This window comes from Hemitrygon akajei, chromosome 19 (assembly GCF_048418815.1).
Source record: "Hemitrygon akajei chromosome 19, sHemAka1.3, whole genome shotgun sequence".
Classification (NCBI taxonomy): Eukaryota; Metazoa; Chordata; class Chondrichthyes; order Myliobatiformes; family Dasyatidae; genus Hemitrygon; species Hemitrygon akajei.
Window position 1 is genome coordinate 5,303,795 of NC_133142.1, and position 25,966 is coordinate 5,329,760.

The window sequence follows — 25,966 nt, forward strand, 5'->3', positions numbered from 1 at the left end:
TCACAGTGGATTTATTTTTGCTTTTTTTGACAATGATCAGCAGAAAAGACCCTTTTGTGTCAAACTAAAATCAGATCTCTACAAAGTGATTTAAATGAATTACAAATATAAAACACAAAGTAATTGATTGCGTAAGTATTCACCCCCTTTAATATGACACACCAAATCATCACTGATACAGCCAATTGGCTTTTAGAAGTTACATAATTAGTTAAATGGAGATCACCTGTGAGCAGTCAAGGTGTTTCAATTGATTGCAGTAGAAATACACCTGTATCTGGAAGGTCCCACTGCTGGTGAGTCAGTATCCTGGCAAAAACTACTCCATAAGGATAAAAGAACACTCCAAGCAACTCTGTGAAAAAGTTATTTGAAAGCACAAGTCAGGAGATGGATACAAGAAAATTTCCAAGTTGCTGAATATCTCTTTATGAGTACAGTTAAGTCAATCATCAAGCTATGGAAAGAATATGGCACAGCTGTAAATCTGCCTAGAGCAGGCAATCCTTGAAAACTGAGTGACTGTGCAAGATAGGGACTACTGAGGAAGGTCACCAATAGACCTATGACAATTCTGGAGGAGTTACAAGTTTCAGCGGCTGAGATGGGAGAGTGTGAAAACAACTGCCTGGGTGCTTCACCAGTCACAGCTTTACACGAGAGTGACAAAGAGAAAACCACTGTCTGGAAAATGGCTCACATGAACTCAGCTAGGGTTTACTAGAAGGCATAGGGGATACTCTGAAGTCAACTGGAAGAAGGTTCTATGGTCTGCTGAAACCAAAATTGAGCTGCTTGGCCATCAGACTAAATGTTACGTCTGGCTAAAGCCAAACACTGCACGTCACCAAAAATGCACCATCCCTACTGTGAAGCATGGTGGTGGCTGCATCATGCTGTGGAGATGCTTCACTGCAGCAGGCCCTGGAAGGTAGAGGGCAAAATGAATGTAGCAGAATACAGGGAAATCGTGGAGGAAAACCTGATGCAGTCTGCAAGAGAACTGTGACTTAGAAGATTTATTTTCCAGCAAGATAATGACTCCCAAGCATAAAGCCAAAGCTACACAGGAATGGCTTCAAAACAGCAAAGTTAATGTCTTGGAGTGGCCAAGTCCAGTCCAGACCTTGATCCAATTCAGAATTTGTGGCTGGACATGAAAAGGGCTCTTCATTCAAGATTCCTGTGCAATCTGACAGAGCTTGAGCAGCTTTGTAAAGAAGAACGGGGGGAAAAACTGCAGTGTCCAGATGTGCAAAGCTGATAAAGACCGATCCATGCGGATTCAAGGCTGTAATTGCCTCCAAAGGTGCATCTATTAAATACTGACCTGAAAGGGGTGAGTAACTGTGCAATCAATTATTTGATATTGAATAAATTGTAATAAATTTAGACCAATTTGAAGACATTTGTTTTCAATTTGACACAGGTCTTTTCTGTTGATCAGTGTCAAAAAAGCCAAATGAAATCCACTATGATTTCAATGTTGTAAAACAATAAAATATGAAAACTCCAATGGGGGTGTATACTTTTTTATAGGCACTGTACATACTGTGACCACTAAGAAACATACTAAACAGCTACATGTATATAAGTAGTTGTAAAAATGCTATCAGGTTAAGCACAAAGAAAATAAGAATTGAACAGTCTAATCAAATGCCTTCTAAACCTTTCCAATACATCTACTTATCCAACTGCCTTTTAGGAATTGTTATTGTACCTGCTTCAACTGCTTCCTCTGGCAGCTCATCCATATATACATCACCCTTTTGTAACAATGAAGTTGCCCCTCAAGTTGCTATTAAAGCTTTCCCCTCTCATCTGAAACCTATGCCCTCTAGTCCTTGAACATGGGGGGGGGGGGGGGGGGGGAAGGGACATTGAGTGGATTCACCCTATCTATGTCACTCCATGATTTTGTGCACCTCTGTAAGATCAATTCTCACTCCTCTCCTAGGCTCTTTTTTTAAAAAAACACTTAAGCTGCCTAACCGCTCTCTACAACTCAAGTTTTGGCAACACCTTGCAAATCTTTTCCGCACTCTTTAATAACATCTGCAAAATAACTCAATACTCAACCTCACCAATGCCCTGTTCAGTCACACATTGACCTCCCCGACTTTTTTATGCAATGCCCACATGACAAAAGCCAGCTCTCAGCTAGTTTCAAACAACAACTGACTTTGATTAAGTTTATAAGTTCAAGTTTATGGTCACCTGACTGGATGAGTGTCCGTGTCCAGACCACGATGCATCCACAAAATGTGTATCACACAGAGCACATAAACCAAAATATACCATATGGTAACAAAATATAATTCAAAATGCATGTAGTGCACAGCACAGGTAAACCATAAACAGCTCTCTGTCCTAGTGACAAGACCTCTGCGGTAGCAGGATATTGGGTATTCATTATTTCACAGCTGGAGGGAAGAAGCTCTTCCCCAGCCTGGCAGGCCTAGTCCTGATGCTCGTGTATCTCCTTGATGGCAGCAGGCCAAAGAGATTATGGGATGGGTGGTATGGATCTTCAACAATGCTTGGGGCCCTTTGTCTGCAACACTTCTGGTTAATGTCACAAATGGGGGGAGGGGGGAGGGAGCCCCCCGTGATCCTCGGCAGTTTTTACCGTCTTCTGTAGGATCTGGCGTCCGATGCCTTACAGCCTCTGTACCACACAATGATGCAGCTGGACAAGAAACTGTCGATGGTGCTCCTGTTGAAAGCTGTTAGAATAGGGATGGAGAGCTTTGCACGCCTTGATCTCAAAGTATAGATGCTTCTGTGTGTTCTTGACTAATGAGGAGGTGTTGTGAGTTCACGTGACTTTGACCAAGGAAACTCATTTCTTATCCAACACAACTAAACAGCATGCACATAGACTTCCAATGACAGACACCAAACAAAGGGGCTCTTCATGAATGCATTAGACAGAACGGTGGTTTGGAGTCACCTGGATACTATGGAGAAACACCATGGAGGAACCTAATAAAGGCATACAAAATTATGATGGGCGTAGCTAGGGTAGACAATAGGAAATTTTTCCTATAGTGTAGGTCTAATGTGAAGAGTACGTTATTTAGAGAGAATATAAGGAAGAATTCTTTCACACAGAGTTATACAAGACAGAAACAGGCTCTTTGGCCCAAATGATCCATGCCAACCAAGATGCTCCATCCAAGCTAGTTGCATTTGCCAGCATTTGACTCCATTTCTAATCACTTATTCTTTCTTGTTAAAAACTGTATAATTTTCTTTGTTTCTCTTGTGAATGCTGTTTCTGAGGCTGATTACCAGTAACGCTGCAGCAAGTAAGTTTTGCATTGCACCTGCGCATGCATGTACCTGAATACAAGAAACTTGACTTTGATTTTAAAAGGGGGGAGAAATGCTAACATTTTCATGGGACCCTTTCATCCTCCTGAGACACTAAGCTGCATTACTGACTGATCTGATGCACAAATTATTTTGGAGCTTTACAGTCACGATCCTTAATGATTAAATTACAGCTTTGTGATCGAGCACTCAGGATTTGTGTTTTCCTGCATTGAATCCCTCTAAATCCCTACTGGAAAAGAATGATGCCCAAACAGGATGAACCTGCTGTTGTGAGCCTTGGGTCCCACACCACCAGGTTCAAAAATAGTTATGACCGTTCAACCGTCAGGCTCCTGAACCAGTGTGGATAACTTCACTCACCTCAATGCTGAACTGACTCCATAATCTATGGATGCACTTTCAAATACTCTACAACTCATCTTCTCAATTTACTTATTACTATCATCATTGTTTTCTATTTGCACAGCTTGTCTTTTGCACATGTTGTTCGTCAGTCATTGTGTATAGTTTTTATTTATCCTATATATTTCTTTGTTCTACTGTGAATGCTTGCAGGAAAATGAATCTCAGGGCTGTATATAGTGACACATACATACTTTGATAATAAACTTGCTTTGAAATGCTAAATGTCATCTTTGCTTTGAGTCAAGCAAACAACCAATCAGAAACTACAGGAGTCTTGCTCAACAGTCTGTTTTACTCACAAATAAGGCAGGTGCTTCCTCAGCGTTTTTATATTTTATTTATTTACACAAGTTAAGAATAGTTCTTACTTTCTCACCAAGTTCTGTACTCAAATTAATTTGTATGTAAGTATCTTATGAGCACACAAAGGCCATTGTGCCCACAATCTTTACTGGCTCTTTGAGCAAAGTATCACACTCCTAATCTTTCTCCACAGCATTTGGGATGAAAGAAGGGATTTTTTTTAAAAAATAGAAAGAATAGGCCACTAGGCCTGTCAAACCTGCCCAACCACTTTATGTGCCAGAATCCAAATCAATCTCCAATTTAAATATATGCAAATCTGGCCTTCACTACCCTTGAGGGCAGAGAATTCCAGAGAAGTTATTTCTCATTTTTAGTTTGTTGCTATGTTCCCTTCTTCATTACTCGTCCATTAGTGGAAACATCACAAGATCTTCTCAAACTCGCTTAAGATGTGACGTTTGAAGGTCACCTCATTTCTCCAAATTAGGAATAAAGGCTCAAATGTTCAACTTCTCTTGGTAAGATGATGCTGTTATCCCAGAAATTAGCTCAATGGATCTGTCCAAAGGAGATTCAATGTTACAATATCCTTTTTTGGACAAGAGGTCTAACACTGTTCAGTTTTTCAAATGTGACCTCACTGTACAACTGTATCAAAAGTGCCCCAGCAATAGAGGCCAACATGTTACTTCCTTTAGCCACATATTGGACCTATCTGCTAACATTTGCAATTCATGCACTGGAACCTTGATTCATCACATCCTGGTATGGAAACACCAACGCCCAGGGACAGTAAAGTCTACAGAAAGTGGTGGATGCAGCCCAGTACATCACAGGAAAAGCCTTCCCCACCACTGAGCACATCTACAAGGAGCTGTGTTACAAGAAAACAGCATCCATAGAGGATCCTTATCATCCTGGCCATGCCCTCTTCTCACCGCTACCATCAGGAAGGAGGTACAGAAGGTACTTAACAACCATCCATCCTCCAAACCAGTGTGGACATCCTCAATCACAATTGGGCACATTCTGCTTTCCTCTAACTAAAATTAGAATGATTGAACTTCTGTGATAAACTTAGATTATAATTAATGGTGAAATGGAATGGGGGAATCAGCATGCAGTTTAAAGTATTTTTATTATCAAAGCCAATTTGTATACAGGTACAACAATCACTCAAATTAAACCACACTTCCACGATTTGCCCATGCAACAGTTGTTGTTAGCTGTTATAATGCCACGAGCTCAGGTCCTAGTAAACAACCTGCTTCCCTACTTTCACTCAACACATACAAAATGCTGGTGGAACACAGCAGGCCAGGCAGCATCTATAAGGAGAAGCACTGTTGATGTTTCAGGCCGAGATCCTTTGTCAGGACTCGCACCTCGTGTTCCCTATTTTCACTACCTACTTCAGGCACTGGTACCACTGAGACATTGATTACAATTTAATGATTCAACTGTTTACTTACAAATAATAACTAACTTTACTGATATGAACATCCCTGGTATGGGTCTGCTGCATAGAGTCATAGAAAAGGGCCCTTCAGCCCATCTAGTCCATGTCAAACCATTTAAATGGTGAGTCCCTTTGACCTGTCTGGACCATAGCCTTCCATATCCCTCCTATCCATGTAATTATCCACACTTCTCTAAATGTTGAAATCAAAATTGCATCCACCACTTGTGCTGGCAGCTCATTCCACACATTCACTTCCCTCTGAATGAAGAAGTTTCCCCTTGTCTGCCCTTTAAACTCTTTATCTCTCACTCTTGACCCATGACCTCTAGTAGTCTCACCCAACCTCAGTGGAAAAAGCCTGCTTGTATTTATCCTATCTACACCCCTCATAATTTTGTATACCTCTATCAAATCTCCCCTCAATCTTCTATGTTCTAGGAAATAAAGTTCTAACCTACTCAATCTTTCCCTTATAACTCAGGTCGTCCAGTCCTGGCAACATCCTTGTAAAATTTATCTGTCATCTTTCAATCTTATTTACATCTTTCCTGTAAATAAGTGACCAAAACTGCACACAATACTCCAAATTAAGCCTCAAAGTCTTCTATAGCTTCAACATTACACCCCAACTCCGGACTCAATATATTGATCTTGCTGCTTGGGTTCCCCACTCCCCCAAACTTTCCCCAGCAGAATCCAAAGAGTAGATCGTGGCTGTCCAAAACAGAGAGAGAGATGGGTGTGAAACAAGTCCCATTCCTGAAACACTTTGGAAAGGTTCGTATAAGCTTCATAATGTGTGAGGAGCATTTGATGGCTCTGGGCTTGTACTCGCTGGAATTTATAAGAATGAGAGGGGATCTCATTGAAACCTACTGAACATTGAAAGGCACAGAGAGAGTAGACATGGAAAGGATGCAACCAAGGGTGGGAGAGTAGAGGATCAGAGGGCACAACCTTGGAATACAAGGGTGTCCCTTTAGAAAGGAGCCGAAAAAGAATTTCTTTAGCCAGAGGGTAGTGAATCTGTGGAATTCATTGCCACAGACAGCTGTGGAGACCAAGTCACCGGGTATATTTAAATCAGAGGTGGATAGGTTCTTTATTAGTAAGGGTGTCAAAAGTTAAGGGAGAAAATAAATTAGGCATGATGAAATAGCAGAAAAGGCTTGAAGGGCTGAATGGCCTAAATCTGCTCCTATGTCTTGGATTCTAACATTTGCGGATTATAGGGTTGTACAGAAAGGAAATTGACCCAAGTTGTCCATGCTAAGACATCCATCTGCAACGGCGTCATTTGCCTCCGTGGTAAATGATCCAACTTGCCATGGCAGAAGGCAGGAGTATATGGTTGAGTGGGAAAATAAATCAGCCTTGATGGAATGACAACGCATTCCCCATTGGCCAAGTGGCTAATTCTGCTTCTATTGTCTTGTATTGCTGCTGATATTCAGGTACTAAACAGAAACAAGTAATGGGCTTGTCTATGATTCTCAGCAAACAGAGTAAATAGAGAAGGAGACTGTTTGGTCCATTTTGTATCTGGCAGCCAAATTTGCATAAATGCCAGTTCCCACTTCTCATCAGTATGATTTCAAAATTCAAGATTGTTTAATGTCATTTCCGGAACACAAGTGTAAAGGAGAATGAAATAATTGTTATTCCGGATCCAACGCCGCCCAAAAAAAAATCACACTAAAGAACATAATAATAATAATAACACAATAAATATAAATTCATAAGATAGCTTATCAACATTGATTGTATCTCCATAAAGTAGCACAAGACTAACAGGAAATTATAAAGTAGTGGTGTTTGGGGGTTTTGAAAACAGTTTCTTTTTCCCTCTCCTATTGAGCAAAAGATACAAAAGCTTGGAAGTATCTATCACCAGGTTCACAGAAAGCTTCTATCCCTCTGTTCTAAGACTATCAATTAGTCCCCTACTACAATATGAAGTTTTGGTCACACAGTCCAGCTCGGGTTGGTCTTGTGCTTTGCGGTCTGCCTGCATTACATTTCCACAGTTACTAACTCTGTACTCTGCATTGTTATTGCTTTCCTTTGTACGCACTGCCTTGATGCACTGTTGTACTAAAAAAAACCATATGGATGCTATTTTAAGTGTACCTTGGTAATGAGGGCCTATGTTGGTCATGGTCGACCATGGATATTGCATCCCAGCTGTCTACATGATATGCAAGCCAGGACAGTACCAGACGGAGAGCAAGCTACCCATGCAGCATGCTTCCCTCCCAACCCTTCCACACAACTGATGAATTGAGAGGAACAGCAGAAAATTATACTGTTTGGCCACAGCGGTGTCACAGGAGTTGCCGGTCGGTGTTGAACTCCAGGTGGGACTGCTTTAGGGATTCCAGCTTTGGATTTTTCCTCGGGGTTTCCACACACATGAGTGGGTATACAGGTGTCCCCCGCTTTATGAAAGTTTGCTTTATGCCACTTTGCTTTTACGAAAGACCTACATTAGTAACCTGTTTTCCCTAACTTAAAGAAATCCGAAGAGGATTTTCGCTTTTAAGAAAAAAGGCGCCGCTTTAAACTTTGGTTTACCCCAAGAAAGACTACCATGACCGTGAAGCCTTGCGCGGGCAGGTGTACGTGCATATGTGTACGTGCCAATTTTTTTCTACAAATTGGTTTTGGCTCAATCTTCCTGATTCTGGTAAGCAAAAGTACACTGTACATACATTATTTCTAATTTATCATATCATTCCTGCTTTTACTATATGTTTGTGTTATTTTAGGTTTTATGTGCTATCCGGTAGGTTATTTTTTGGGTCTGGGAACACTCAAAAATGTTTCCCATATAAATTAATGGTAATTGCTTCTTCGCTTTACGACATTTCGGCTTACAAACGGTTTCACAGGAACGCTCTACTTTCAGATAGCGGGGGAAACCTGTAGACACAAGGCCATGGAGATTTGAGATCAGTTTTCCTCCTTCTAGATGAGCTGCCAACCACAGCTGATGAGCCTCATCTGCCTGAATAACCTGGTTTTAAGATGCCAGTAATCTGCCTTTGCCCCTTCTCCTGTCAGTAGAAACAGTTCCACCGGGCTTAGTAACTAAGCCAACGGTGAAGGCCAGATCTTGGTACATCGAACAATACTAAACCAATTTAACGGCAGGGTGGAGGTATGTCTCTACCAAAGGAGGTGTAAAGTATTTCTTCCCTCTGTAACCTGCAGCTCACCCTTGGGTAAGATGTAGCACCTGCCTAGCCTCCCCCACCCCCTGATCAGGGTCACGTGAAACCATGGGAGCAGGTGATGGATGGTCATGTGAGCAGCTGGTGCATTTACAAGTCCTGGTTATGCGACCACGGACGCCAGGCAGACAATCTCTGAACAGTATTGATGATGATGGCTGGGGTCACATATTTGGGAAAGATGCTGCCCAAGCAGAAGGCAATGGCAGAACACTGCTGAGGAAAATTTGCCAAGAACAATCATGGTCATGGAAAGAGAAGAGTAAGAACAGTGTGAAAGGGGGTCTCTTCTTCACAGGGAACTAAAGACAGATGGATGGCCATGATCACCCACATCATCTCTCAGCACACAATAATAATGATGATGATGATGACCTGTTTTTTGTAGCACCCAAATAGTCATTAAAATCCTACCTATGATGACATTTTTGCCACCATCATCCTTGCAGGTAGTATATTTTACACCCTCACACTCATCAAATGAAACCATTCTCTGAACTCTGCCAATAATGCCAGTATCTCAAGTAGGTTGGTTCAGTTAATGAACAAAACTTGATGGGAAGTCCCCAGTAGCTAGGACATGGGCAGTGCAATTTAAGCATTGTAGGGGGTGTCCAGGGAGGGGTAGAACCACCAGTGAAGAGGCTTGTCGTGTGCAATCTGCACTGCTTTGTGCAGAACAAAGGGCTTAACAAGGCACGGAAGCAGTCATGGTCACCTACTGCAGCCAAGGAAGACCCTGGTTTAGGACGACTATTACCACTGGACCTGGATTTCCCAGGTCAAGAGAGTGGATCTACCCAAGTGCAACAGCATTTCCAGTAGAAAAACTCTCCTGCACAGGTTTACTGTCATCGCTGGAGAGGATGAACAACCACCACCGATTGTACAGGAGCCCCGTAACTTGGCACCTACAGTAAGATACGACCCCGGATTATTCGCAATCCCCCCACTCCCCTTACCCCATCAATCCCCCCACTCCTCTTCACAGGTCGACAATCAACCCCTCCCCTCGCCACACAATCAATTTCTCCCCCCCACCACCTCTTGCCCCGGACAGGCCGAGCAATCACCCCCTCTCCTTCTGGACATTCTGACCCCTGACCCACCACTCCACCATCTCCAGGCAATCCGTCCCCACTCCCCTTCTGTCACTGATCCGAACCCGGCCTATCTCCCTGACACCGTCCTCAGCCGCTGACGGTTCACACCCGCCCCCGATCCTCACCGCACTCTGGAGAGTTCTCCCTTCCTACAGCTGGCGAAGAGCTCGCTGATGTCCATCTCTCTCCGAAGCCCAGCCGCCGATTCGATGCATTGACCCAAGCTGCCGTAGCACCGACAGGTTGTTTATGCGTCCTCGGGGGCGGTGTCGCTACGCAAGCCTGTCACAGCGCCGCCGCCCGCCGGGAGGAGGGAACAGGTCCTTCAGCTGCAAATCCTATCACAGCGCCGTCGCCCGCCAGGAGGAGGAACTATTCCTCCCGCCTGAGCCTGGCGACGCTGCTCATGCCTTCGCCTTACAACTTGCGATGGCTCAAGAAGGCAATGTGCAGTTTTCTCATGTAGTGTGTAGCTTGGAGACACAAGGGACTGCAGTTGCTGGAATCTGGATCGACGCACAATATGTTGGAGGAACTCAGCTGGTCAGGCAGAATCTGTGGAGGGAAATGGACAGTCGACGTTTAAAGCTGAGACCCTTCACCTGGAGTATTTGAAGGTCTTTGCTAGATGGGACTTTGGAACACACCGAACTTGATAGGGGCTTTCTGAAGAAGGAACTCAGTTTAAATCCTCTAAGAGGGCCACAACTTTGTCGTGGTTTGGAGGCTTGAGTGCCTCATTAACCTGGAGAGCTAAGTTGGCTGGAGTCAGGGGTTTATGCTTTGGCTCTTAGTAGGGCCACCCAGGCCCTGACTGGTCAAACAAAACTCTGTTGTGAAAACAGCAATGACAAATCATTTTACATCTGAGTGTGACGGTATTCCTGAGTCTCCACCTGGGACTTCCATGACTGACAGTAGTGAAAACCAAGAAGAAGATACTGACATGAAGGAATGCCAGAGATTGAGAACCTTCTTTGCTGCCCTAATCGCCAGTGTCATAACAGTCAGTAACACACACCTCTGTTTAAATAGTTTCTGTTTGCTGAGTTAATAATTATACTGTAAAATAGGCAGTTTTCTGCGAGACCCCATCACTCTCTTCGTCCTGCCCACTCCTACGTGATGTGGTCAGTACTAGCCTGTGCTCTTCTCCTCTTCTGCCTATCGCCTCCCTGCTTCTTACTTCATCCCTCCTCACCTGGTCTCACCTATCACTTGTAACACACACACACACACACACACACACACACACACACACACACACACACACACACACACACACACACACACAATGCTGGAGGAACTCAGCAGGTCAGGCAGCGACTCTGGATATGAATAAACAGTCAACTTTTCAGCCTGAAACCCTTCATCAGGACTGGAAAGGAAGGAGGAAGATGTCAGAATAAGAAGATAGGAGAGAGGAGGAGGATAGCTGGAAGGTGAGAGGTGAAGCCAGGTGGGTGGGAAAGGTAAAGGGCTGGAGAGGAAGGAACCTGATAGGAGAGGAAAGGGGACCATGGAGATAGGGAAGGAGGAGGGTAATCGGGGGGAGGGGTTAGACAGGTGAGGAGGTAAGAGGACAGAGTAGGTATTAGAAGAAAAGGGAGGGCAAGGGGGTGGGGAAGGAAAAAAAAATACCAGAGGGAGAAATCAATGTCCATTTCATCAGGATGGAGGCTACCTAGTCAGAATATGGGGTGTTACTCCCCCACTATGAAAGTGGCCTCAATGTGGCAGAAGAAGAGGCCACGGACCAACACGTTGAAACGGAAATGGGGATAGGAATTAAAATGGTTGGCCACCAGGAAACTCTGCTCTTGGTGGATGAAGCGGAAGTGCTCGACAAAGTGGTCCCCCAATTTATGTCTGTTCTCAGCAATGTAGTGGAGACCACATCAGGAACATCAAATACAATAGACAACCCCAACAATTGAAGTGTTGCCTCACCTGGGAGGACTTTTTTGGGGCCCTGAATGGAGGTGAGGTAGGAGGTGTCACATTTCTGTTGCTTGCAGGAGATGGGTACTGGGAGAGAGATTAGTGGGGAGGGACAAATGGACAGGGGAATCATGGAATGAGCAATCCCTGCAGAAAAGCAGAGAATGGTGGGGGGAGGGAAGCAAGGGGGAGATAAAGGTACGTTGTGTGGTAGGATCCTGTTGAAGATGGTAGAATTGCAGAGAATGATGCAGAGGCCTTATGGGGTGGTAGGTGAGGACAAGAGGAACTCTATCAATGTTAAATTGGCAAGAAGAGGTGAGTGTGGATGTCCAGGAAATGGAGAAGATGTGGGTGAAGGCAACAATCAGTGGAAGAGGAAGGGAAACACCATTCTTTGAAGAAGGAGGACATCTCTGATGTCTTGGAAAGAAAAACCTCATCCTGGCGGAGACAAAAGAACTGAGAAAAAGGGTGAGAAGATGTAGTCAAAATAGCCATGGAAATCAGTAGGTAGAGACAGAGAGATTGAGAAAGGGGAGAGGGTGTCAGAAACGGATCAAGTACATTTTAGGGCAGGGTGGAAGTTGGGGCAAAGTTGATGAAATTGGTGAGCTCAGCATGGGAGCAGCTTTTCCCTGTCCACCAGTAGGTTTCTGAATGGACAATGAACCTCTTTTTTTTGCTCTCCAATCACTTGTCAGCATGGGCTCCTCCTCCTCCCCACCCCCACCCTTGTTATTCTGGCTTCTTCCCCCCCTCCTGTCCTGATGAAGGGACTTGCCCAAAACATGAACGGTTCATTCCCCTCCCTGAATGCTGCCAGACTCACTGAATTCCTGAATCAGAATCAGGATTATAATCATTGGTATACATCGTGAAATTTGTTGTTTTGTGGCAGAGTACATTGCACTGCAAAACATAATACTGTAATAAAAATATATAAATTACAGTAAAGGGAATATATATATATATATATATAGATAATATAAAAATTAGTAGTGCAAAAAGAGCAAAAAAAGAAAAAGATGTGAGGTAGTGTAGATGAGTTCATTGTCCATTCAGAAATCTGATGACGAGGAGGAAGAAGCTGTTCCTAAAATGTTGAGTGTGTGTCTTCAGGCTTCTATATCGCTTCCCTGATGGTAGCAATGAGAAGAAGGCATGTCCTGGATGATGGGGGTCCTTAATGATGGATGCTGCCTATGGAGGCATCGCCTTTCAAAGATGCCCTCGATGCCGGGGAGGCTCGTGCCCATGATGGAGCTGCTGAGTCGACAACTTTCTGCCACATTGTGTGCGTTGTTCTGAACCCAGTCATCAGATCACAAGTTGTTGCTTGGGATGAGTTCTCAAAGCTGGTAGAGTTTTGTACATCCGATAGCCTCTTGGCCAGGAGTCAGAGATTCTGTTGCCTATCAGCACTAACCTCCCAAGAGGCCACATCAGTGGCTTTGGTGTTTGCAAACATGACATATTGATTTTATATCACTGGGAAGGTACTGATTTGAAGCACAAGATGTACTCTGCAATCAGTAATCCCATCAGTTTGGCAGGCAATGGTCCTTTGGTCAGTGACTCCCAAGTTCAAGGTCCATACAGGGGACAGTCATGAGGGCTGGTGGAACCCACCCCAGATCACAGGGGTTGGAGGTCAAACATGTGGCCTGAATGTTTGACAGTCCAGGACCAAGGACTGGAGGTTCAGGTGCTGTCTGTCCTGAGGTTGGAGACCTATCTCTATGTGTGAGGAGGTAGGTGGGGGTAAAGGAGTTTGTTTTGCTGCTGCTGTTTGTGTTGTTTTGCTGAACGCTGGTCATTCTATGTTGGCACTGGAATGTGTGGCGACCCTTGTGGGCTGCCCCCAGTACATGCTTTGGTGGGTTGGTTGGTAATGCATTTAAGACCATAAGATAGAGGAGCAGAAGTAGGCCATTTGGCCCATCAAGTATGTTCTGCCATCATGAGTTGATCAAATTTTTCCAGTCATCCCCGCTCCCCTGCTTTTCCCCATACCCTTTGATGCCCTGGCTAATCAAGAACCTATCTCTACGTTAAATGCACCTAGTGACTTGGCCTCCACAGCCGCTTGTGGCAACAAATTCCATAGATTTACCAACCTCTGACTAAAGTAATTTCTCCGTATCTCTGTTCTAAATGGACATTCTTCAATCCTGAAGTTGTGCCCTCTTGTCCTGGACTCCCCTATCATGGGAAATAACTTTACCATATCTAATCTGTTCAGGCTTTTTAACATTCAGGATGTTTCTGTGAAATCCCCCCCTCATTCTCTTGAACTCCAGTGAATACAGCCCAAGAGCTGCTAGACATTCCTCTTATGGTAACCTTTTCATTCCTGGAATCATTCTCGTGAATCTTCTCTGAACCCTCTCCAATGTCAATATATCCTTTCTAAAATAGGGAGCCCAAAACTGCACACAATACTCCAAGTATGGTCTCACGAGTGCCTTTTAGAGCCTCAATATCACATCCCTGTTCTTATATTCTATACATCTAGAAATGAATACCAACGATGCATTCACTTTCTGCACCACTGACTCACCCTGGAGGTTAACCTTCAGACTATCATACACAAGGACTCCCAAGTCCCTTTGCATCTCTGCATTTTGAATTCTCTCCCCATCTAAATAATAGTCTGCCCAATTATTTCTTCCACCAAAGTGCATTTGAAGCATCTCATTGTGCATTTTGATGTACGTATAATAAATGAATCTGATATGTTGTACTTTTATGAATAGTTTTGAAATATGCAAAGTGTGATGACTCCTGTCAGCAGAAGAGATGCCTCTTCTACTGTGATACACAGTTGGTGCTGTTCTCCAGTGTTCGCTCAGTGGAAGATAAGCTGGATTGTGTTCATCTGCAGCTGCCACTTGCACGAGATGAGGAACTGCTGTGTGCCTGTCCTTGCAGAAACGTGGCTCCAGGACAACGTCCATGCACCATCAATCTGCAAGCCATGACGCTCAGGGATTAAGTTATCCTTTTTTTTTGTAACTGTGTTCTTCTGCTATTACAATTCTGAGCTATATCTACTATGTTGTACTGTGTTTTGCTCATAGGCAGAGGAATGATGTTTCATTTGGCTGTATTCGCATGTATGGTTGAAAGACAATTGCACTTAAACAGATCTATCAGCCAAGGCTTCAGATTGGCACCAACTTTATTTCATTTAAAGTGATCATCTCCAAGAGGAATACAGCAGTGACCAGAACAAGGAGGGCCAAGGTTGTCTAATTTGCCTTCTACTGTCCTGCTGATGTCATGATACAATGACAGTTGAGTTATTAACTATCACAGTGGTCAATCTCCCTAAATGATCTACAAAAAAACACAACACGAGATCTTGACCAAGTCTATTTGAACATTACCGCTCTGTTTGGGAAGCAGTCAACATTGTCTGACTTACGGCAATGACTTGTTTCCAGTAAGTCAATTTGGAAGGTTCTGGTAAACGTGAATGAAACAGAGACAAGGGAAATCTGTTAACAGAGTTGGGGGGAAAGCAGTCGGAATGAATGATTGACAGCCTACCATGATGGAGGTGATCACGGTACTAGTGAGGCCATACCTGGAGTTCTGCTCTCCTTACATGAGAGGCGATATACTGCCTTTGGAAGCTGGGCAGATGAGGTTATGCAGTCATGAGGTTATACAGCACCAAAATAGGCCTATTAGCCCAAATGGTCCATACTAACCTGCTTTGCCACAGTTGCCCACATTTGGCACATAACCCTCCAAGCCCGAATGCCTCCTAAATATTGCAATTGTACCCAACTCGATCACTGGCAGCTCATTCTAGCTACTCATCACCCTCTGTGTAAAGAAGTTACATCTCTGGTCTCTTTGAAATCTCTCCTGTCTTGTATCTGCTTTAGATTACCCAACGCTGGGGACTGTCCACCTTCTCCATATCCCTCATGATTTTATAAACAGCCATGAGGTCAGCTATCATTCTCCTGTGCTCCAAGGATTAAAGATCCAGTGACGCCAACCGCTCCCTATTACACAGGCCCTATAGTCCAGGCATCAGATATGATAGGGTTAGCGTTACGAGAAGGATTGAATTGCCTGGGACTATACTCACTAGAAATCAGCAAACGAAGAAGTTGGATCTTATAGAAACAGACCAAGTTATGAAGATAGAGGCAGGAAAGTTGTTATCACTGGTAGGCGAGACTAGAACTAGAGGACATAGTGTCAAGATTCAGGGGAAGTAGATTTAGGATAGAGATGAGGAGAAATTGCTTATCCTAGAGAGTAGTGAATCTGTAGAATTTTCTACCCAGGGAAGCACTACAGGCTACCTCATTAAATATATTTAAGACACAGTTAGATTTTTGCATAGCAGGAAAATTAAGTGTTATTGGGGGGGGGGGGGGGTAGAGAGGTGGAGCTGAGTCCATGGCCAAATCAGCCATATCTTATTGAATGGTGGAGCAGGCTCGACAGGCCAGATGGGTGACTCCTGCTCCTAGTTCATATCTTCTTATGAATCTCTCATGTAGAGTCCCAGGTCAGAAGGTGACTTACTGAGATTGCATAGAATATTCTCCACTTCCTGTACCTTATTTGGGTCAATTTCCCTGCTTTCACTGGGACAAGTTGCTGTAGACTCTGCTTCCCCTGATGTTTAAACAGTTTCTGTTTGCTCAGTTACAGGATTTTCCCATAAAATAGGCTGTTTTCTGTGAGACCCCATCACACTCATCATCCTTCCCATTACCCCGATGAGATATGGTTGGTACTGGCCTGGACTCTGATATTACAAATTATTGCTTTTAATGTGTTCTGCAAGCATGTAGAATTTCATGGGCCAGGAGTCAGCGAATATACACTCATCAACTGATTAACAATGATAGAACAGTACAGTACAAGCCCTTGTATAGTGTGACAACCTTTTAACCTACTGTAAGATCAATCTAATCCTTCCCTCCAATTTAATCCTCCATTTTTCTCTCACCCATGTGTCCAGCCAAGTGTCCCTAATGTATCTGCTCCCACACACCCACCACTCTTTGCGTAAAAAAAAAACTTACCCCTGACATCCCCCCCCCCCCCCCCCCCCACCTATACTTTTCTCCAATTGCCTTAAAATCATACCCCCGGTTTAGCTATTTCCACTTTGGGAAAAATTATCAGGAATTTTTCAGAGTTTCTCTTAGGGAATGGAATAAGTACTGTTTATTTTAGTGGCACTTTCTACCCCTTTCACTAACTGGGATTGGGATCAGTATGGCTCCATACAAACACACCTTCCCAAGATTAAAAGACTGGGACTGGGATCAGAATGGTTTGGTCCATACAAATGCACTTTCCCAAGACCAAAAGACTGGGACTGGGATCAGAATGGTTTGGTCCATACAAATGCACTTTCCCAAGATCAAAAGACTGGGACTGGGATCAGAATGGTTGGGTCCATACAAATGCACTTTCCCAAGATCAAAAGACTGGGACTGGGATCAGAATGGTTGGGTCCGTACAAATGCACTTTCCCAAGACCAAAAGACTGGGATTGGGATCAGGATGGCTGGCTCCATACAACACCAGGTCCAACTAGTGGGTTTCACCATGCAATGTTGTTCCAGCTATTTCACCATTTCAGTTGAAGGCCATAACATCCTGCCACAAACCCCAGCCGACAACTAAAACACAATTACAAGCAATGTAAAGACCCCTCTCACCCGGAACATTCCCCTCCATCCCCACCTTCTATCAAGCAGAAGATATAAAAGCTTGAAAACACATAGCACCAGGCTCAAGAAAACTTCTCTCCCAAAGTTATCAGACTCTTGAACAGACCTCTTATATAATAAAATGAACTTTTCACCTCAGAATCTACCTCATTATGACCCTGCACCTTATTGCGTGCCTGTACTGCACTCTCTCAGTAACTGTAGCACAATATTAGACCATAAGATACAAGAGTAGAATTAAACCATTTGGCCCATCGAAATTGCTCCACCATTTCATCATGGCTAATCCATTTCCCTCTCAGCCCCAATCTCCTGCCTTCTCCCTGTATTCCTTCATGCCCTGTCAAAGCAAGAATCTCTCAACCTCTGCCTTAAATATACCCAATTGTTTGGCCTCAGCAACCACCTGTGGTAACAAATTCCACAGATTCACAACCCTTTAGCTAAAGAAATTCCTCTCCTTCTCTGTTCTGCATGGACATCCCCCATTCTGGTCACATCGCAGGCTCACTCTGGTCTTAGACCTCCCCATCATGGGAAACATCCTCGCCACATCCCCTCTATCAAGACCTTTCAACATTTATTATTTTGCATTCTGTTATTGGTTTTCCCTTTGTACTACCTCGATAATTTATTACTTATTTAGGGACACAGCGCAGTAACAGGCTTTATCAGCTCAGTGAGCCTGTGATGTGACCAATTAGCCTACCAAACTGTACCGTCTTTGAAATGTGGGAGGAAACCGGAAGCCACACAGTCATGGGCAGAAAGAATAAACACTTTACAGACAACAGCAGGAATTGAACCCTACGCTAACCACCATGCTACCATGCCATCCATTTCTCTTCAGTGTCTGCAGAGGAGAAAATCATGGTTGTTCAAGTGATAGGAGGAAAAAGTAGAGATGTTTTGGAGGACATTAATATCACCAGGGATAAGGTATTTGCAGCATTACAGCACATTAAGATGGATAAGTCGCCAGGGTATCACCAAGTGCATTCTCATTCTGTGTGGAAAGTAGAGAAGATATTGCAGTGGTACCTGAGGACGTACTTATTTCATCAGTAGCCAATGAAGTTCCCAAAGACTGGTAGGTGCCTAAAGCTGTTCTGTTATTTAAAAAGGGTAGCTTTTTGTTTTTAAATATTTGGTACCTTTGGCAAACAAAACATTTTTTCTTTGTACCTTAGTACCTGTGACAATCATCATCATGATGTGCTATGTTGTATGATGTAGGTGGTCATAAGGTTTCCATGACCATGATTGTTCTTGGCAATTTTTTCTGCAGAAGTGACCTCCCATTTGCCTTCTTCTGGGCGTGTCCTTACATTGAATTCTCCAACTTCCGGTAGTTCCCTCTCTCTCCCTTCCCCCATCCCAGTTTCACTCTGCCTCCTCCTCCAGCTGCCTATCACCTCTCTCATGATTCTGCCTTCTTCTACTACACAGTGCTTTCCCCTTACACTCCTTCTTCACCTTTCCTGCCTATCCCCTCCCTGCTTCCCCTCCCCCACCCCTTGATCTTTCCTCTGATTGGTTTTTCACCTGGCACTTTCCCCCCTCCCCCCACCTTCCTTATAGGGCCCCTGCCCCTCCCTCTTCAGTCCTGACGAAGCGTCTTGGCCCGAAACGTTGACTGCTCGTTTCCACGGATGCTGCCCGACCTGCTGAGTTCCTCCAGCTTGTTGTACGTGTTGCTTTGACCACAGCATCTGCAGTGTACTTAGTGTATTTTTACAAGACGGGTGACCCCAGCCATTACCAATACTCTTCAGAGATTGTCTGCCTGGCATCAGTGGTTACATATCCAGAACTTGTGACGTGCACCAGCAGCTCATACAGCCATCCGCCACTTGTTCCCATGTCTTCACATGACCCTGATCGGGGGACTAAGCAGGTCTACACCTTGCCCATGGGTGACCTGCAGGCCAGTGAAGGGAAGGAGCACCTTCCACCTCCTTTGGCATAGATGTATCTCCTCCCTACCATCTACCACCTGTGACAATAAGAATCCAAAAACCATAGTCCACTGTGATTTTTCCCCACTACGTCTAGCAACTTTCTGGGTTTCATATTTGTGTCATCCCATTATTTTCAATCTCTCAGTTACACTACTTCTGCTAAAAGACAACAAATAATGACTGCATCTTATCATCAGCATTATCTCTTCAAGTTCTCTTCAAGGGTCTATTGTGACCATGATGAAGAGACATTAGGAGTGGGATGATAGTCCATTACAAGTCAAGAGTCACAAGTCAGAACACGATTCACCAGGGACTCCCACCATCCGGGCCACACACACTTCTCAATGCTGCCATCAGACACGAGATACAGCAGCCTAGAGACCCACAACAATCATTTCTTCCCCACTGCAAACAAGTTCTGGAACCAACCTGAAAAAGCCCTAACACTGCCTCAGACTATATATTTTTCACTCTCAGCTTTAGCAGTTAACGAAACACTATTACAGCACCAGTAACCCAGGTTCAATTCCCACCACTGTCTGTAAGGAGTTTCTATGTTCTCTCCATGACCAGCAGGGTTTCCTCCCACATTCCAAAGACTTACGAGTTAGTAGGTTAATTGGTCACATGGGTGTAATTGGGTAGAGCGGGCTGGTTGAGATTGTTACTGTGCCGTACCTCCAAATAAAATACTTGCACTATTATCATTATGTTTATTTTGTTATTGATTTTGTAAGTTATGTATGATTTATGTTAATTTAAGATTCTGTTAAATTATGTTTGTCCTCATCTTGTAATGTACTTGGTGTTGTAGATAGTGTAGAAGATTATCAAAGGAAAGGGCCATTGACAGGAGGCAGAACTGGGCTGAGAAGTGGCAGACTGAGATCAATCTAGAGAAGTGTGAAGTGATTCACTTTGGAAGGTCAAACTCGATGGGTTAATGGCAGGAGTCTTAACGGTGTGGAGGAACAGAGGGATCTTGGGATCTTGAGAGGGAGCAGAGGAGATTTACCAGGATGCTGCCTGGATTAGAGGGCATATGGTATGGATTAAGTGAGCCAGGGCTTTTCTCCTTGGAGTGAAGGAGAATGAGAGGTAACTTGTACTCGGAGGTGCCTGAGATAATAAGAGGCACAAATAGAGGAGACAGCCAGAGAATATTTCCCCAGGCAGGAAATGGCCTGTTCCATTCTATGTTCTGGGCTGCTGCTTCAAAACGCTCATTTTCATGGCATTTATACCCGGAGTATGAATACCTCTGACAATAACTTTAAACTCAAATTAAATCATTTGAATCACAGCCAACAATGGACTCGAGCCACATGCCAACACTGGCTAATTCATCTCGACAGCGCACAGAGAAATCCAGGCCAACACATAACCTCAGCTGTACCTCAGCACAGCGATTATGATGCCAGACTTATGTTTGAGGGATGGGAGTTCAAATCCCACCACAGCTACACAAACAAATGTGAAATTCTATCTTAAGGCAAAGCATCAGTAAAAGTGGTCACTGAACTACCACACTGCTGTAAAATCCCATCTGGTACAACAGCATCTTTCACTGAATGAAACCTGCTGTCCTGTGTTTAGTGAAATGCTTTATAGCACTAACCACCCAGGTTCAATTCACTCCAATGTCTCCGAGGGTTTTATACATCCTCCCTCATAAGTGTGTAGGTTTCCTCCAAATGGTCCGGTTTCCTCTCACATTTCAAAGACATATGGGTTAGAGTTAGTGAGTTGTGGACATGCTGTGTTGGCGATGGAAGTGTGGCGACACTTGTGGGCTGCCCCCAGCACATCCTCAGACTGTGTGGGTCATTGATGCAAAATGACACACTTCACCGTGTGTTTCGACGTACGTGTGATAAATAAAGGTAAACTAATCCTGCCCTCTGCAATGGCGTCAAGGACAAATGAGGGTGGGCAATAAAATATGGAAATACACAACCAGCCAGCCAGCATTCAGGGAAGGAGAAACAAGTGAATGTTTCAGGTCAATGACCAAGGGTTAGGCAATTAATGCAGAGGCCCCAGTCCCTGTACATGAAGATCCTTACACACGCCTATTTTACCAGCCACATGAACTCGCTTTGTATAGACAATGAACCGGTTTCAACTAAATCACAAACATGAGAAGATTTGCAGATGCTGGAAATCCAGAGTACCACATGCAAAATGTCGGAGGAACTCAGCAGGGCAGGCAGCATCTACGGAAAAGAGTAAACAGTTCTTGTTTCAAACCAAGACTGTTCTTCAGGACTGAGAGGGAAGGTGGGGAGATGCCTGAAATAAAAGGTGGGGGGAGGGGAAGGAGGCTAGATGGAAGGTGATAGATGAAGCCAGGTGGGTGGGAAAGGTCAAGGGCTGGAGAAGAAAGAATCTGATATGAGAGTTCACCAGAAGGAGAAATTGATATTCACGCCATCAGAATGGAGGCTTCCCAGAAGGAATATAGGGTGTTGTTCTTCCAACCTGAAGGTGGCTTCAGCTTGGCACAAGAGGCAGCCATGGATTGAAACTTCAAGTAATCTTGCCGCCTGAATTCAGAAATGTCAAAATATCAAAATACCCCAGATGTTAGGCCAAGTTCTGAGATGGACCGTAGCTGATAACTGTTCTGCGGTTCCTGTTCCTCCTCACATAGTACGTGGCAAACCCCGCCTCCCCCAAACTATTATTTGCCGATTGTTGATGATGGGGGCTAGATAGTGTCAGCTGCCCACGTCTAGTTCTGATCTTTGTATTCTGTAGATACCACAGCACAAAGATAAAGAGAGGGTGTTGTAGATTTTGAAAGGCCTAGATAGACTGCGAGTGTGAAGGATGTTTCCATTAATGGGCGAGTTTAGGAGCAGAGGGCACAGCCTCGGAATAGAAGGACATCCATTTAGAACAGAGACAAGGAATAATTTCTTTAGCCAGAGGGTGGTGAATCTGTGGAATTCATTGCCATGATGGCTGTGGAGGCCAAGTCATTGGGTATATTTAAAATAGAGGTTGATAGGTTCTTAATTAGTAATGGCATCAAAGGTTATGGGGAGTAGGCAAGAGAATGGGGCTAAGAGAGAAAATAAATCAGCCATGATGGAACGGCGGAGCATATTCGATGGGCTGAATGGCCTAATTCTGTTCCTATGCCTTACGCTCTTATGGATGCAGTATTCCTTACAAAACAACAGCACCTCTGTTGCAAAGTGCTTGGGTTCACCCAACAGTGAGGGCCTCTGCTCCAAACTTCAAGCGGTGTAGGCCCTCAAAGGTGTGTGTCCTCCTCAAAACTGTCCCCCTCATCTTTCGACCTTTTGTTCACCAGGGCATTCCAGCCTCCGGAACGTTCAATGGCATCGCCATTCACGCTGGGCTTTTTCTCCTGCATCTCCACGGTGCTGTCTATCGTAATGTCCAGGGTTGGGTTGTCGTGGCAACCGTTCTCAACAAAATGGAGCTCCTCACCATGGGACTGATGGGAAAGAATTAAATAATATTAATATAATCAATAAACAAGAAATATCAAGATTAAACATTATCATAGTGGCATACAGCATGGAGACAGACCCTTTGCCCCAACTCATCCATGGCAACCTGATCACTTGTCTTATCTCTTCAGAATCTGGAGACAGGTATCAGAAATTTGCCTTATATATTTATTTGCACACATGTGGGAGAGAAATGCAAGCCATTGCGAGAAATTCACCTCAGTTCAAGTCTTTGGCATCTGAAATAGGCAAAACTGCGTACAGGGAACATAGAACACAGAACAGTACAGCACCCTACAACGTGGTGCCAAAACAGCTAAAGAATAAATTAAAACCCCCCAAAAACTAATCCCTCTTGTCTACACAACATCCATATCCCTCCATTTTCCTTATATTCATGTGCATATCCAAACGTCCCTTAAAAGCCCCTAATGGATTTGCTTCTACCACCATAGCAGGTGGTGCATTCCAGGCATCCACCACTCTGAGTAAAAAACTTACCCCTCAGATCCCCTTTGAACCTACCCCCTCTCACCTTCAATGCACACCCCTTGGTATTGGATATTTCTACCCTGGGAAACAGATACACCCTGTCTACTGTACCCAGGCCTCTCATACTCTTATAAACCTCTATCAGATTTCCCTTCGGCCTCTGGTTCTCCAGAGAAAACAACTCAAGTTTACCCAGACTCTCATGTTAGCACATGCCTTTTAAACCAGGCCATATCCTGGTAAACCTCTTCTGCACCCTCTCCAAAGCCTCGACATCCTTCCTATAGTGGGACGACCAGAACTGTACGCAACACTCCAGATATGGCCTAAGCAAAGTTTTATAAATTTGCAACATAACCTCTTGACTTTTGAACTCAGTGCCTCGATGAGCTCCATGAGGAGGTATTTACGTCAATGATGCTGAGTTTGAGAAGACTGAGTGCTTCAAGTTATGAGGGGATGAATATTATCAACAGCCTGTCCTGGACCAACCACTTAGGCGCCACGCCCAACGGAAGTCACCTGTGCCTCTACTCCTCAGGAAGCTAAAGAAATTCAGTAAGTCCCCAATGATCCTCACAAATTTTTAGCAATGGCCCATAGAGAGCACCCTAACTGGATGCAGCTTGGTTTGGTCTGGTAAATGCTCAGCCCCAGACCACAAAAACCTGCAGAGTTATGGGCACAACTCAGCACATCATGGAAACCAGCCTCCCCTCCATGGACTCTGTCTACACTTCTCGTTGCCTTGGTAAAAAGCAGCTAGCATAATCAAAGACCCCACCCACCCCAGACATTCTCTCTTCTCCTCTCTCTCCCATCGGCCTGAAAGCACGTCCCACCAGGCTCAAGGACAACTTCTACCCCACTGTTATAAGACAATCCCCTGGTAAGACAAGATAGACTCTTAACCTCACAATCTACCTTGCCATGGCCCTTGCACCTTATTATCTTCCTGTACTGTACTTTCTTTGTAACTATGACACTACAGAATCTGTTCTGTATTGCTTTACCCTGTACAGCCTCAATATACTGATGTGAAGTGATCTGTATGGATGGCATGTAGAACAGTTTTCCAGGGTACCTCGATACACATGACAATCATAACCCAATTTACCCATTTACTTATTTAATTACCCTAGGTCTCTCTATTTGCAAACTTTGCAGAAGGCCCTGCCTTTTACTGTCCTGCTTTGTCCTAACAAAATACAACATCTCACATTTAAACTGCAGCTGCCATTTCTTGGCCCACAGGCCCAGTTTGATTGAGATCTCATTTTAATCCTAGACAGCCTTCTCCGCTGTTCCACTCCGACGTCAATCATTCATCGCAGTCTGCTACGTGGCACTGACCATGTGGGTTAACTTGGGGAGCCGCCGCTGCCAGCAGATGTAGACAAAGCCCGAGACGATGATCACAGCACAGATCGAGCCAATGATAACCAGCACAATGAAGAGCTTCCCGTAATCCCCACGAGGCTGGTTGGGTCTCCCTTGGCATCCCATGGCTGAGCTGATGTTTTGGATTCCGATCTACAAAGAGAGCAGCAAGGACACCAACATTAGCTTTTTAAACCAGTTTTTATAATCACAAGAAAGTCTGCAAATGCTGGAAATCCAAAGCATCACACAAATTGCTGGAGGAACTCAGCAGGTCAGGCAGCATCTATGGAAATAAATAAACAGTCAACCTTGTCATGGTTTCAAGGTTTACATGCCTCAATGACCCAGAGAGCTATGTTGACCGGAGGCAAGGTTTTATGCTTTGGCTCTTAGTAAATATCCTTCCAAATATCCGGACCTGACTTGCACTACCTTACTTTCCCTTTTCTATTTTCTAATTACGATTTGTAATTTAAATTTTTATTATATTTACTTCGATTTGTACTCCAGGGAGCACGAAGCGCAGAATCAAATATCGCTGTGATGATTGTACGCTCTAGTGTCAATTGTTTGGTGACAATAAAGTAAAGTAGTATCTCCCATGTCAAATAGGCCAAAGAATAGAGGCCAAACTAAGAGTGGTCCACTGGCCCTCTAGTTTGGGGTTCAGCACAGGGCCAACAACTCTGACTGGCAAAAATTGTTATGGAAACAGCATTGAAGTATCCTTCCACATCTGAGTGCAACGGTATTCCCGAGTCTCCAAACAAGAAGCTGGAGAAGAAGGAATCTGATAGGAGAGGATTGAGGACCATAGGAGAAAGGGAAGGAGGAGGGGCGCTACGGGCAGGTGATAGGCAGGTGAAAGGCCAGAGTGGAGAATAGAAGAAGAGAGCATTTATTAGTATTTATGCACATTTTGTTCCATATCTATACTTTAACCTCTGTATTTTTATATAATTCTTTGTTTTTTACAATTATGGAAAGTTTTTTTTTGGTTGCATGTCACACCAACACACCACAGCAAATTCCTAATACATGTAAATGTCGAGGGTGAATTAAGTTGATCCTTGTTCTCTCCATAGCAACGTCGTTGGATATCACGGGGCCATATGTCATTGCCCATTCTCTGACTG

At 44.1% G+C, this 25,966-nt stretch overlaps 2 protein-coding genes across 8 annotated transcripts in view; both read right to left on the bottom strand.

The window, feature by feature from the left end:
• The window catches only part of abtb1 (ankyrin repeat and BTB (POZ) domain containing 1), an 84,675-nt gene extending 74,550 nt beyond the window's left edge, over positions 1 to 10,125 (bottom strand). For 3 of the 5 annotated variants that reach the window (XM_073072011.1, XM_073072010.1, XM_073072012.1), the window contains exon 1: positions 9,974 to 10,125. In XM_073072011.1, coding sequence (XP_072928112.1) covers positions 9,974 to 10,029 — 56 coding nt within the window. In that variant the 5' untranslated portion in view covers positions 10,030 to 10,125. Of the gene's footprint in view, positions 1 to 226; positions 356 to 9,973 lie in introns of all 5 variants that reach the window. The other 2 variants (XM_073072009.1, XM_073072008.1) reach the window with 2 other exon arrangements.
• Positions 10,126 to 16,864: 6,739 nt separating this feature from the next.
• The window catches only part of podxl2 (podocalyxin-like 2), a 59,621-nt gene continuing 50,519 nt past the window's right edge, over positions 16,865 to 25,966 (bottom strand). For all 3 annotated transcript variants that reach the window (XM_073072014.1, XM_073072013.1, XM_073072015.1), the window contains 2 exons: positions 24,801 to 24,980; positions 16,865 to 22,939 (listed from right to left, as the gene is read on the bottom strand). In XM_073072014.1, coding sequence (XP_072928115.1) covers positions 22,733 to 22,939; positions 24,801 to 24,980 — 387 coding nt within the window. In that variant the 3' untranslated portion in view covers positions 16,865 to 22,732. The remainder of the gene's footprint in view (positions 22,940 to 24,800; positions 24,981 to 25,966) is intronic.